The sequence below is a fragment of the Lepisma saccharinum genome, chromosome 16, assembly GCF_977018435.1.
Source record: "Lepisma saccharinum chromosome 16, izLepSacc3.1, whole genome shotgun sequence".
In the NCBI taxonomy this organism is placed as follows: Eukaryota; Metazoa; Arthropoda; class Insecta; order Zygentoma; family Lepismatidae; genus Lepisma; species Lepisma saccharinum.
The window spans coordinates 2390699-2405972 of record NC_139244.1 but is presented as its reverse complement, the minus strand read 5'-3'; the positions used below and the strand labels follow the sequence as shown (position 1 = coordinate 2405972).

General features: G+C 38.1%; 1 protein-coding gene across 1 annotated transcript in view; it reads left to right on the top strand.

The window, feature by feature from the left end:
* The window catches only part of LOC146000192 (xanthine dehydrogenase/oxidase-like), a 66275-nt gene that overhangs the window by 35909 nt on the left and 15092 nt on the right, over positions 1 to 15274 (top strand). The window contains exons 15-20 of the mRNA XM_083137568.1: positions 2453 to 2673; positions 4809 to 4931; positions 6536 to 6757; positions 8696 to 8829; positions 13307 to 13481; positions 14478 to 14669. Of these exons, the coding sequence (XP_082993694.1) occupies positions 2453 to 2673; positions 4809 to 4931; positions 6536 to 6757; positions 8696 to 8829; positions 13307 to 13481; positions 14478 to 14669 (1067 nt within the window). The remainder of the gene's footprint in view (positions 1 to 2452; positions 2674 to 4808; positions 4932 to 6535; positions 6758 to 8695; positions 8830 to 13306; positions 13482 to 14477; positions 14670 to 15274) is intronic.

Here is a 15274-nt window from a genome sequence, read left to right as displayed (position 1 = left end):
GTGCCCTAAAAAATGAGACTATATTTTTGATTCTGAAGAAACTTTGAGAAAATATTTTTGCACTCGTTAAATGAACCTGGACTCAAGTTACTGCTAACAGCAAGAACAGGAAGTACGTGACCAACAGATTACGAATGGCATTGGTCTGTATTAATCTGTAATCTGTAGGGCACCGAAAGGGAAGTTCAAGAAGACCGCCCTACAAGGAAAAATTACGGCTTACTTTTCCCAAGAAGAATCTGTTACCTGGTCCCACAGCCAATATAATCCTCTGTGGGTTTATGTGTTGTCCTTTCGTGTGTTGAATGCCCCTTTTACAGCTTCAGCTTTTTATAAAAAATTTGGAGATTTTATGAAAGTTTTATGAGTTTTAGTCTTGGTAGGGAGTTAGTTCATCTCCAATCGCCTATGTATGTATGTATGTGTGTGTGTGTGTGTGTGTGTGTGTGTGTGTGTGTGTGTGTACACTCACGCACCCCCCCCCCCCACACACACATATATGTAGGAAAATAGATTGTAAAAATTGGTTGGTGGATTTAAGAACTTGCTCCCCCCCACTCCGAAAAATAAGTTCCGACGTCCCTGGTCAGAAGTCTCTATGTAGCAAACTTTGAATCAGTAATAAGGTATGGAATCATGAGCTGGGGAAACAAGGCACATAGCTCCATACTGTTTAAATTACAAAAAAGAGCACTTCGAATTGTGGCAGGGGTCAATGGGAAATATTCATGCAGAAATCTCTTTCATAACTTCCGCTTGCTGACATTACCCTGTTTGTATATCTATGAATATCTGGTATACATCAAACAAAATATTAATACTTTTGGGACCAACGAAGATATCCATAGCCTGAACACGAGAAATAAAGATAAAATTCAAATTCTTACCCTCTACAAGAAGGGGCCTAAAAACTCAGCAGTTGACCTGTATAACAGAGAGTTAAGACACGAACCAAAAGTGGAAAAGTTTAAAAATAAAATCAAAACCATGCTAATTAAACATTCATTTTACAGCATACAAGAATATACAGTCAACACTCGTCCTTTGAATGCATACAGACATATCTATTGGACAGAGTGTGTAGGACTCAAGGTCTTTTGTATGTGTAATCAGAATAAATGTTAAAAGGTATGGTTATTTACCATACATGCAGAGCTTCCTGTTGCACATCAAACTGAAATTGTCAAGTATAATAACTTCATATGCAAGGATTATAATACACCAATATATATATGTGTGTATCTTATGTTAAAATTACCAAACTTTATTATCATGTATTTCTATTTGACATGTGCTATACTACAGATGTACCTACTTGTACAAAATTGTAGTCCTTGGATGCAAATAAATCATATCATACAGTGGGATGCACAAGTTTTGCATGGCAAATTGTCCATGACTATTTTTATGGATTTTTCTCTTGCATCGTACATTTTTTTAAGGACTGTAATTTTTCCTCCTCCGTAGTCGAGCGGGTTAAGGTGTTCACTCGTCTTGAGATCGTTCGCTGCGGGACGGCGTAGGTTCGAATCCGGCTCTGGTCGGAATTTATTCGGCCTACGTATAGGGCCGGTGGCAACCCACCATCGTGAGGAAATTGGGAAGCTCCGAGTGAGTGAGCGTAACCCGGTCGAGAAGACCTACAGTAAACGGCTGGGGGTTCGTCGGGCTGATCACCCGTCCCCCTTTACTGGTCTAAGAACTCCACGCTCCAACAAGGTGACGGCGGAACAGTGTGGGAGGGAGACCAGCAGTCGGTAGGTAAGCCAAGGCCCTTCAAGGTGCTGTAGAGCTGTGGGTTATTAATTTTTCATATGCTAATGCAGAGGTTTTCAGCAGGTTATTCGGCATTTTCTTTCAATTCCTGAAGCTCTCAATTCCTGAAGCTCTCCCTCATTGTGTAAAAGGAAGAGAATAAACATGATGATGGACAATTTGCTTGGTAATACTTATGTACTCCACCCACTGTGCAGAGCAATGTATAAATAATGCAAGGTAAATTGTCCGTCATGACCAATTAGTTTATTTCTTCCTTACATGCATTTTTAATGAATGGATCACATGCACAAATATCAGTGTATTGTGCTTCATTTAGTAACTGAGGTAAACTTTAAATACTACTTGGCTAAAACTTAAATTTCACATACATTTCAGAAATGATTTACTAAAATACAGTGGAAACCCAATTTTACATTTTCCTGCATTTCACATTCAATCTTGGTGGCACCAAAATAGCAATATGCTGTAAAATTTTTCTCGATTTTTCATTTTACATTCTTTCAGCTTGGTCCCCTGAAAAACGTAAAATCGAGGTTCCACTGTATATAAAAGTTAGCGTAAAGAGCACAATGCATAAAAATATGTTCCTCTATACTCAGTTTTATGTTTCAGTGTACTTTAAACAATTTTGTACATTTAGGTGTGCTAATACCAGTTTTTATTGTACTTTCAGGTGAAGCTGTCTACATAGATGACATTCCTCGCTATGAGAACGAATTGTACTTGGTCCCTGTCCAAAGCACGAAAGCCCATGCTAAAATCCTATCCATTGATGCAACAAAGGTTCTGTCACTGTATGGAGTTTACGATTTTGTTTCAGCTAAAGATATTCCTTTAGATAGAAACAAGACTGGGCCACAGATTCAAGATGATGAGGTTTTTGTTTCAGAAAAGGTAAGTGTGTTAGTTGCGGTACTATAATGAAATTAATGTTTACTTCCACTGGTAGAATGCATTTTTTGGTAAATTTTTTATATCGGACAAACGGATTTCTTCAAATCTACAGCAGAAATTACTTACCGAATGTAGTTTCTTTATAGTTGTGGAAGTTCCGGGAAGTGTTTTCTCGCATCTTTCATTGAATTTTGCCCGTAAATCATCTATTTTTCGATATAAATGTGTGACCGATGCACGAAAGCTGTTGCATCCATTTGCTTCCAGCCGGATGTTGCCTGTGTGTGATGACGTAATCACGGTCAATGTCGGTCAGTGTTTCCAAACACGTGTTTTTGTAACTGAAGAAGGTACATGGTTTGTGGGGCTATGCGAGAATGGTGTGTGGGGCTACGAATTTTTATTTTCTAAACCAATTTTTAACTATTGTAACCTTACTGGAAATGATTCATGGCGCTATGTATGAATGGTTCGTGGGGCTATGCGTCAATGGTTTGTGGAGCTACGTAGGTATTTTTGGGTGCAGTGGGATGGAAACACTGCATGCTGAGTACAGTAGTGAAACTGTGACCGCCATTTTGCATGTTACCGAAGGCAAAAAGAAACGAAGAAAACTTACTCGATATGTCGCAAATAGGGCTTATTTCCGTGAAATAAGCGAAATGCCACCTTCGACAATGTTTCTCAATGCAGAATACCTTAAGTACGAATATTCAAATTAAATGAAGTAGCAAATTTCAGTCGATTTGTCCAATATAAGAAATTTACCCATTTTTTTTAGATCATTCCATGTTACATTTTCATGTATGTGTACGAAACTGAAGCTCTGATGCAACAGCTTGTTGAAGACCATGGCCTTCCAAGTGGTTTTTCATTGTGTGATACATACTGAGCCACCATCAATCCCATCACTGCTATTATCCCACCCCTACTGCTTCTTCACGGTGTTGGGTTAGTACTAGAGATGGCCAAATCTGGATAAAATTTTATCTGGATATCAGATAATTTTCTATCCAGCTTTCAAATATCCAGATATTGGATATTCTATATCCAGATATATGAATTATATGGATATCCAATTTATCCAAATATTCAGATTATCCAAATTATCTGGATGTCAGAATTGTCCAGATTGTCTGGATATTTGTATTATCCAAATTATCCATTTACCCTACATCTGGATATTCAGATTATCTGAAATGTATGGACAGTTTTATTGTTTGTGTATTTTACAGGCTATCCATATATTTTATTTGTCATGCTCGTATTTCACTAGAAAATCTGTACTATCTGGATACCCAAATCATTCGGATATTCAGATTATCCAGATATCCATACTGTACAGATATTTGTCAGATATCCAGATTAACTGTTGTATCGAAAATGGATATCAGATAATTTGAAATCTAGATATCCATTATCCAGATTTTGTGGCCCTTCTAGATAATTTGAAATCTAGATATCCATTATCCAGATTTTGTGGCCCTTCTAGGCAGTGCCAGAATTTGGGAGTTCCAATTGGAAATGGACGTAGGACCACGCACACCAAAGGCAAGAGTACTAATCATTTTGCAACAGATGAGCTCTTCATCTGTATCTATTATTTTAATGAGGTTGGAGCCAAAACCACTTTGAACAGATACACATGTCAGTATCGATACTCTTATAGATTCCCACAGGTACTGATGCGAATACTTGGAAATAGAACAAATTTAAAATAGTTTAAAATGTTTATAAATTTAAAATATGACTGGAACTAAGCCATATCAATTTATTAGTCTTGCTTTATGTACAGACTTTGGTCAATAACTTTCAAGCATTTTGGTCTTTCACGGGGTCTGCAAGAATGCTGTGCTTGTGTGTGAAAAACTGGATTTTGTTACTATGTAACATGTATTTTAATATTATGATGTAATTTTTGAACATTTTAAATCAAAGTCCTTACACATTAATAATATTTTGAACAACTTTTAATTATTACAATCAGTATTGGTAGAAATCACCAGTTTTAGTTACTGACGCCTGCAAACTAACAGTGGGTTGTTGCTTCACATTACTGAAATTAGGAATGCTAATACCATTCATAGTTTGTCTTCAAGGAGGCAAGCTTGATTAATATTTATTCTCTGATTCAGGTGACCTGCTATGGACAAATAATTGGAGCTGTTGTGGCGTGCGATAGGATTACAGCAAAGGAAGCTGCTAAACTTGTCAAAATAGAATACGAAGACATATCTCCTGTAATAATTACATTAGAAGTGAGTGTACTTAACTTTCTTTCTCATAGTTGCAATGTATATGGTCTTATTTATGATATGTATGACACACAACATTTTCAGTACATCCAATTTCTTGCATATTAGTTGAACATCTTGGTCTGCTTCCACAAGTTAACTTTCTCTTTAGTTGGTTTGAGTTGGTGTTTTAAGTCCACTTTATGCACAGTAAGGCTAATCGGGACTGGACCTACAGTTTAAAGTGGGATCCGAACCACTTGTGCTTCCACCGGGTATCGAACCCGGGACTCCTTGATTACAAGGCAATGACGCTACCACTGCGCCATGGGGGAGGCCCTAACTTTCTCTTTACATGGCAGTAATGGCATGCAGTAGCATTTATCCTTGGGGAAGCAGTTAATTGAAAATGGCATTACTGTTTTCAGACGTTTCTGTTCTCAGAAGTTTCCATGAACTTACTGGGAGAAATACTTCAAATTTTGCATTCATTACAGTGTCCCCTGTTTAGTCAGATGTGGAAACTAAGTTTCTTGTACCCAATTAGAAAAAATTGAGCTTACAGCCATTTATAATTTTACTGATGAATCCATACTGGTTCATCACTTGCATACATAGTGATGTTGGCAATGGATTGAGGAAATTGTGGGGAAAACACAGCACTCCGTGTGCAGACAGTCCATGTACAACTCATATGTATACATGTTTGTGTAATAATTACCACTACTGGTACAATAATAGTACACTGTAAAAATAGTCAGTATTCTGTTGTTTCAAGTCTTCTGTAAATGCTCTTTCGTAAAGAATCTCACAACAGCTGTACCTGCTGACAACTTGATGTCTTCTTGAAAAGAAACAGGAGAACCAGTTGCTAAATTAAGAATGGCCATTATCTTCTGCTAACCAGTTCATTCACTTAAGAGTAATGAAGTATCTTGGTTGTGTGAGGTGAAGACCATTCTAAAATTTAAAGGCATGAAAGACTTTCAAAAGAAGATGATATAAATAATAATAACCCTGTGCGTAACAGCCCATGAAGGGCCTTGGCTTACCTACCGGCTGCCAGACCCCCCCCACGCTTTCCCTCGTCACCTCTAAGCATGGAGATCTTCAACCAGGATTGGAATAGTCGGGGAGTCAGCCCGACGTATCCCCAGCCGTTGTAGTAGGTCTACTTGACCGGATTACGCTTACTCATTCGAAGCTCTCCAATTTCCTCACGATGGTAGGTTGCCACCGGCCCTATACACATGCTGAAAATTCCCAGAGACTCAACCCGGGATCGAACCCATACCGTCCCACAGCCGCCATCCAAAGCAAGGTGCCTTAGACCGCACGGCCACGGAGGAAGACAAAAGAAGCCTGGGATTGAGTAGAAAGCAGGGCCATCCTCTGCACTGTCTTTTACCATCTATTTTTAACGCTTTTAACCCAGCTTACCTTCCCATGTTTTAAACTTTGACCATTCTTGCCTTAACCCCTGATGAAGTCACATGATGTAGCGAAAGCTTGAGTAACTGAAAAGTAAGTACATGCCTAAACTGGGCTTCATGTACTTAGTGAAACGATGGTATGGTCTGTAAGTTATGCCTTATCCAAAACTTATTTTGTTTTGTCCAAAAACACAGGATGCCATCGCTCATGGAACTGCCTGGCCACAATTTACGAAGTCATTGACAAGAGGAGACGTGAAGCAAGGGTTTTCTTCCGCAGATGAAGTTATTACCGGAGAAGTGAAGCTGGGTGGACAGGAGCACTTCTACATGGAGACGCAGGCTGCCATTGCTATTCCGAAAGAGGATGGGGAGATGGAACTGTTTGTTTCAACGCAGCATCCTTCAGCTACACAGGTAAGCAATGTGCGAGGAGAATTTGTTGCCTTTGTTGTCAAACTTTCAGCTCCTGCTTCAAACACATTTGCTTTGATGCGAGTAGTCACAGGTTTGATTCCTGGTGGAAGCTCCAAAATGTTGATATTGACTCAGCTTTGCAAAGACAAAAGGAAAGCTACTTCAGCCTCGAAAGTCAAAAACAGCAGCAATGGGACTCCTCACTGAAAAGTTACGTGGCAGACGATGGTCCTCGAAAGGCCATTGGATGGTAGAGTTTTTAGTATTGTCAAACTTTTAAAGTTAATCCAATCCACAAAGTCTCTTAGATTCACTTTATTAACGCAAGGAAAGTAGCAATAGTTGAAGTAACAATAAAAGCACCAGTAAAGACATTTTAAGTATACCACAACACAAAACAAATGAACAGTGCTGGCCCCCTTGGCACAGTGGTTAGCACATCGCGCTACGACGTGGGGTCTCGAGTTCGAATCCTGGCCTGGCCATGGTTGTTTGTGAGTGTCCATTCATCAATTTCATCATATCACTCATCCCCATCTTCGCAAATTAGCCAAAAGTGGCACAAAGAGCGAAGTAAAATAAAGCAGATCAAATAGAAAATAAAACAAATGAACAGTACAATAAGAAACACATTAACAATCTGTTCTAGCTTTTGAGTTTGACTTTTTAAGTCCACTTTATGCACAGAAAGGCTAATCGGGACTGACCTACAGTTTAAAGTGCAATTCAAACCATTATGTACCTCCACCAGGTATCGAACGTGGGATCCCTCGATGATGTTACCACTCCATCATCAAAGTGGCCCATTCTAGCTTTCGACTTGATCTCAGGGTCATCATCAGAGCTGATTGAGAGGCAGCATTTATCTCTCTCATCCTTTCTCCCCCCCCCCCTCCTTCCCTACATCATTTTGTTGTCTGTTCATTTGTTTCATGTTGTGGTACACTAAAATCCTTTTCAAGATTGCTTGAAACTGATCCTACTAAAGTTCAGGTATGGCTGACAATCTGCAATGATAATTTTATATAATGGAAAGAACAGTTTCTGATATTATTTTAAAAGTACTAATTTCTGTCATAATTCTATTGCATAAATTCCCAGCAGTTTATTAGATGTGATTTATTTGAACTCCTTGGAAAATTTAGTGTTAATTTGATGTTAAACCAAGGATACTTTTTTTTGTTAGTGATTGCTTTTGACTTCTTATCTGCTCAATGAGGCTGTCATGTGGATTACTTTTTAATGTTTAGATTGTAAATAGATAATATATTTGGTTAATCTATCCTGAGATAGGTGTGTGTAAACTATGATTGGTTACGTACATATTACTCACTATCTATAAACAAAAATACGTTAAAAGTATTAAATTTCATCTACTTACGTAAGTGAGTATATATTCGTTGTAAACTATGTTTCGGAAGCTTTACTGCATGCGAGCAGCTTCACCTTGGCAGGGAACTAGGGCTTTCAACGGCCACTGAGTTTTAAGGGTTTTTAACAAAGGTATTTTTAGATTTGTATGTGTCGAGCGCCATGAACTGTTTTTAACCCCAACCTTTTACCTAGTATCCTCGCATGACACTTCCGAGCCTAAAATTCGACCACCTGAAGAAGGATGCAGTAAAGCTTCCGAAACATAGTTTACAACGAATATATACTCACTTACGTAAGTAGACGAAATTTAATACTTTTAACGTATTTTTGTTTATGATTGGTCTGACTATTAGACCAATAGGGCAACAGATTGATGCCATGATCATGTACCACCCGATGAAAAGCCATTTGACAGTTATTGACCCTCAGATGGTAGTTTAATGTATAATGTCAAAAGTGTATTCAATGGTCACTAATCAACATGTCTTAAGCAAGTAGCAAGTAAGGCAAAATTTGGGAAAAACATATTATTGTAAAGACAAAACCTGTTGTTACTTTTTTCAGGCGTTTGTCGCAAATGCATTAGGAGTGCCCTTTAATCGTGTTAAATGCTCTGTGAAGAGGCTTGGTGGAGGTTTTGGAGGAAAATCTACACGGCAGGCACCACTGGCAATGGCTGTTGCTGTGGCTGCACAGAAGTAAGTAACAGCAACACTTCACACTCAGTATTCCCTTAATTGCCTACATTCTAGAAGAGATATGATTAATTGAAGAATATGGATGTTACTTATAGATTTTAAATTTTGATTTGTGGAAGAAATTACGTTCCTCTGTGCATGGGCGTTGGGAGGGGGGGGGTCGAACGGGTCGGTGAACCCACTCTGGAGATTGACATTGTTCATTTAAAGATACAAGAAAGCCGAAAGTTTGTTACTCATATTGTTAAGAACAGAACTAAAGTTCATTTAGTTAGTATTCGAACAGAATAATCAAAGTAAAATTGCATTAGATTGAAAACATTGAGTGATAAATTCAGGAACATGGTTATATTCTACCATTTCATCCAAAGAACAATGGTTTCACTGTTTTCAAAATTCTAATAATTACAGTTGTAGATGAGAGGTCACACAACAAACTTTATGAAAAAATCCCCATAAGATTTAAAGCCTTTTCTTGAACAAGACGTGAAAAAGTTAATATCAAAATGCATTCAGATACTAACTGCATAAAATGCAAAAGAAATATTGGAAAATAGTTGTGCTTGTATTAATTCATTTGGTGGATCCTCTCTCCCCATTTATATAATAATAATAATTATTATTATTATTTCGAATAAAATGTATTTTTGTTAGTTTATATTTATTATTGTATAATAACATTTATAACAGTGGTAATAATACTTATTATTTATCTGCTATTCAACTTTTATCACTTGCCCGAGCCCCCTGCAAAAATTTCTGTCTGTGCCCATGCCTCTGTGGTATAAAGGAACATTATTTTATATAAATATTAGGCCTGAGCCAATACCACGTTGAACCGATGCCGATACTCACCGATACCCACTTATACTGATATCAATACTTGAAAATTGAGATAATTAAAAGTTGTTCAAAATATTGATTAATATTTGTTTGTAGGTATTCCACTCCAATTAATTATAAGCATCATTTTATGAAGATTTTTGCTTTAAAACACACAAAACTGGTGTAGAATAAAAAGAAACTTCAAATTTTGCCTAATTTCCAGGAAAATTTGACTCCCTAAAAGTGCTGCGTGGCATTTATTCGGAGCTTGTGAAAGACTAAAATGCCGGAAAAGTATTGTCCGACATCGGTAAATAAATTTCAACCAACACATCGGCATCAGCTCAGCCCTAATAAAAATTAAAGTTCACAAAAGAAACACTGTGATACCATGGACTTGTAAAGAAATTTATAGATTGAGAGTAGAAATTACAACTGTTACCCAATCAAGTTCTAAAAAATTCTACATAGAAGGGTTGCAGGTAAGTCAGGGCAACAATTATTTTTGTAAGAATGTGTGACCAGCACGAAAATTTGAAATACACAGATAGAAGGGGGGATAGTGTATAGTACTGTGGAACGTATGAACAATGCAGATTATGAATATCAAGTGCATGATATGGAAGCGAGCAACAACCATAAATGACAGTATCATGCTACATGTGTTCATTAGTCAGAAAGCATGCATTAGCATTACAGGAACAAAAGAGGCTCACACTATGGTAGGGCTTTATTCCTCAAAGCTTCTGCCAGCTCCCTGTAGCATTCTCTGGCCCTTCTCGCCGGCACCTGTGGCAGAGTGGTTAGCACATCACGCTATGACGCCAGGAGTCCCAGGTTCGAATCCCGGCCTGGTCATGGACATTTGTGAGTATCCATTCATCACTTTCATCACTCATCCCCATTTTTGCAAATTAGCCAAAATTGGCACTAAAAGCGAAGTAAAATAAAGCAAATCAATCAATCAATCTGGCCTTTCTCCCCCAAAGATCAGATATTTTGATACACGAACACTGTTGTCACGTGACCACATCCAGTCTGCATAGCCCCCACTCTGTGTATTAGCTGTACATCACACTGCCATTTAGTGACTTGTCCACATACTATGTGTACCAGTGGCGGAGCGTTACCTTTCCAACAGTGTAAGCCTATCATGATGAAGGTTATTTCCCGTTGTGCTTATTTTTGGGCTGACATGGTTAGTGCTATATCCACACACATCGATTCCCCTCCCCCCCTCATTTTTTCAGAACACTTCCCTGGAATTTTTTACCAAATTAAAAATTCTGGATAAATCCCTGGGATTGGTGTTTTCTTTCTAGGCTGTGTATCTCCTACATTTCAACTGATAATTAAGTCAGTCTTATTCCTATCACAATGACTAACGTAATGATAAAAAAATATGAAAAGTTAGATAAAATGAATAATAATAAAAATAATAATAATGAAGAAACTTAAACGGAAGGAAACAGAAAAGTGCTGAATACTTTTTACAACCGCATAACGAAGTATCAGCTTTGTACCCTGAATCACAAAATCGGTGCACTTTATTTTTCGTTTCTGTTACTATGCCTGCTAGAGAAGGAAGGGGGTGGTCCTACCTACATCCACAAGTTTCTTCTTGGCAGCAAAATCCTTTCTGGTTAATGGCGTCTTCAACAAGTTATCCACCCCACCGCACAATCACACTCATTTTATTCCATAATGCACTTCATTATCACACCATAGCACAGGGCCGACAGTCCGCTTTCCATAGATGGAATTGGCAAAAGCAATACCCCGACAACAACAACGGGGAAACAAAAAGAAAAAAGATACATAATTGGTCACTGCTCAAAGCAGTGATCTTTCAGACTGTGAGGGGAATATCCCTTTCGGATATAAATAAATTCCCTCTCTTGCCTTAAAATTCCGTATATTTAGTAAAAAAAAAAAAGAAAATACAATATTAATTATAAAAGAAATGCTCACTAATTGTAGGGACATATCCAGAAATTTCTATCAAAGGACATGTAAGTGCTTTCTTTGGATATAGTAAAAGCAAATCTAGCACCTAAAACATCATAAACAGGCTTTTTGAGTGCTGTTCGAAGAGTGTTTGAATCACAGACTACGTAATTAATAATATTTGGTTTACATTTCACACGAGATTTGTAAAATTGGTTCAATCTCCAGCTTTCATTAACATTTATTTATTTATTTTTGCACTTTTTAGCTCAATTATTACCAGCTGAGTTTATACATAAACGGAAAACAGAGATCTTAATATTTCTGATGTTTATGCCCTCCTACAAGTGAAAAACAGAAACGAGAATTTACCACCTCAATGTGTATCTAGTTTTCCCGTATCCCGCTCATTTTTAGGTTTCTCCTTTTTCCCCTTCCTGTTAGATTTTTGCTTCAGAATTCCCTGTTCCTGGAAAAAACCTCCTTGAAGCACCACCGGCTCAAATTTCCTTTGCAGTCAACCATTCATACCCGACAATGCTGGAGCCCCTCCTCTTGCAGGGGTGTGTCTCGCTGGTGTGTATTCAGTGAAGCCAACCCAAGCATAATGGTGCTAAATCTCGCACAAGTTTAAAAAGTAGTTTGTAAGTTGGGGATATAAATAAAACAAGGCGGCCACTTTTCGTTGTGGTTGAATTTTCTGAAACTTTTCACGTATAACGTCGAACCCATGACGTTGGTTGACCATTCGAATTTATATTTATATTTTTGTTATAAATTAATATTAATAATATGAAAGTAGCCTAATTTATGAGTTTAAACGACACCATGGATGTCCAGAAGGTGCAAGGCAAGGAGACACTTCCTAAAAAATGAATGTCAGCCATTTTCACACATACAATTTCATTTCAGTCACATCAAATTGTTAATTATTGTAAGGGCGTTGCAGATATTTTGAGAAGGGAAATATACCTAGTTTACCCCAGTCCCTGAAAAAAAAAAAATACTTCGCTTAATCCTCCCTGGTGGAAAGAAATACTGCGGACGTCCATGAACAACACTTTTTCTAAACATGAGGTTTGCAACGCTGCTGTAAGCCTGTGGCCGTAGGTTTACAAACCTAGGGTTTGGCCCGCTCTTCTCCCTATGTTCCTTGCTCTTTTCCATCAAGATACGGTGACGGTAGGCACTGCTCCTTCGTGGTCAGAAATTTGTTAGGCAACATTCAGACGGCTTACAACTTTCAGCAAGCAGAAGGTGGGAGTTCCCATGTGCCCCCTGGTGCTGAAGTGTTGCAATCTAACAAACAGGATCTAGAAGACTGGTATTGGGCCGAGTTGAACTTTAAAGTTTTTACGAATTTCGCCATATAATTACATACATTTTACTAGAACTAATAAAGTGTAAGCCCAGCTTACATGGACGCTCCGCGCCTGATGGGTACCATATTCTCGGAAACAAACGATCATACTCTTGTATCATTGTCTTTAACTTTGAGATAAGAAATAGTTGCCATGATTTACACCCCAACCCAACTGTATTTAGTTTTCTGAGAGGTATATGAGATGCCACTGTGAGTAATTTCATCTTCTATAACCCTCTGCTAGAAAAATATACCCTTTTTTTTCTAATTTCAGAGAGAGACTAAATTCATGTTCATTTTGCATCAGATATTTTGTTTATTTGAAGTTTCAATTCCCATTAGATTGAATCGCCCGGTGAGATGCATGCTAGATAGGGATGAAGACATGACATCCACTGGAGGGAGGAATTCGTTTCTGGCCAGATACAAAGTTGGGATCAAACGAGACGGAACTCTCACTGCGATGGAAATAGATTTCCACGTGAATGCAGGAAACACGCTTGATTTATCTGCTGCAGTAAGTACGCAAGAGTTTGTAATCAGTAGTACAAGGCACAATGGAAATTGATGTTTCTAAAAAATTGTACTAAAACTAAAGGCTGTGGTGTTACAGCTTGGCATTTTTTGTCACTCAGTGATGTGTATCCTGAATCCCATCATCACTTTTAAGACTTTCCAGACTATTTTAGGAATGGGGCAATCTGAGATTTTTACTACTACTGATAAAGTACTGATATAAGACTTACTAGCACTGTTAACAGAAATTCTAACACTCCTCCAGTCCGCTCCGATTGTGTAGCATAAACATCATTGCCGTATAATCAAGGATTCGATAACTGATGGAGGCACGTAATGGTTTGGAACCCACTTTAAACTGCAAGCCCAATTCCGATTAGTTTAACTATGCATAAAGCGGACTTTAAACAAACTTCAAATCCAGTTTACCATTCATGTTAGCCAGATAACAACAATGGGCATTGCTTTGAAAAAGGAAAAGTATATTCAGTCATTTATTTTGCAAAACTACTGCACATGAATACATGGTTGGTTGGTTGATTTGGTGTTTTAAGTCCACTTTATGCACAGGAAGGCTAATCAGGACTGGACCTACAGTTTAAAGTGTGATCCCAACCACTATGTGCCTCCACTGGGTATCGAACCCAGGCACATGAATACATGTTTATATCTATGAATATACAGTGGACCCTCAATTTTACATTTTTGAGGGCACCAGGCTGAACAAACCCATAATGCAGGAAAGTGTAAAGTAGAGGAAACTTTTACAATATTTTGCTATGTTGGGATCATCAAAATTGAATGTATGATGTAATGTGTAAAAATGTAAAATTTGGGTTCCACTACAATAACAACATGAGCACTAAATTAGAGCATGTATTGATTAAGATGTATTGAATTGGTAAAATTAATTGTCCTTACAGTAACCATTGGATTTTTCTTTAATGTTTATATAATAAAGAAGCAATTAGTAATTATTCTCTCTTTCTTTTGGCAGGTTATAGAAAAAGCTTTGTTTTTTCTGGATTCAACATACTTCGTACCAAATTTCCATGCTACGGGAAGCACCTATAAAACAAACATTGTTTCGAACACATCTGTGAGAGGGTTTGCAGCACTGCAGGGGCTGGCAATCTGCGAAAGTATAATGCGTCACGTGGCAGATCACCTGGGAGTGAATGCAAATTTGGTTAGTATATTCAGTTTAAATGTATCTATTTGTTTCTTTATTGTAAGGAAAATAACTGTTTTCTTAATATTGCTTAAAACAAGGAGGGAAAACACGCTGCACTCCACGTAGCTCTTTGAGTGTCAAAGCCTGAGAAGCAGCTTTCATTTAGTGAAGTGTGGCCACTGCATTGACTCCTCTTAATTTCTGACGATCGAGACCGGAATCCAGTACATCTTCCTTTCAAGTAGCTCCCTGGTTGTCCTCACAATTCTGGGTCATCACCAGGAATTGATCCCACAACCAAGTGCACTAAGAGTGGTTGTGGTCTGGTTGGTAGGGCATCTGACTGCCATGCAGGAAACCTGGGTTCGATTCCTGGGATGGGTGACCAGGGTGGCTACTTTTCGACTATGATAAAATTCCAGTATAATTCCCGGTTTTCAATGTGAACTTCAGTGGCAAAGCTCATATGAGGCTTTTGAGGCTTAGCCTACCCAAAAAATGTTGAAATGAAAATGTTTTTGTACCCTGTAACAATCAAAGTTCGTTAAAATGAATTAAGAGGAGAGCGCGTTCGGTCCGAACTTTGAGGCTTTTGACGAAAAGCCTCGCAGTAAAAGGCA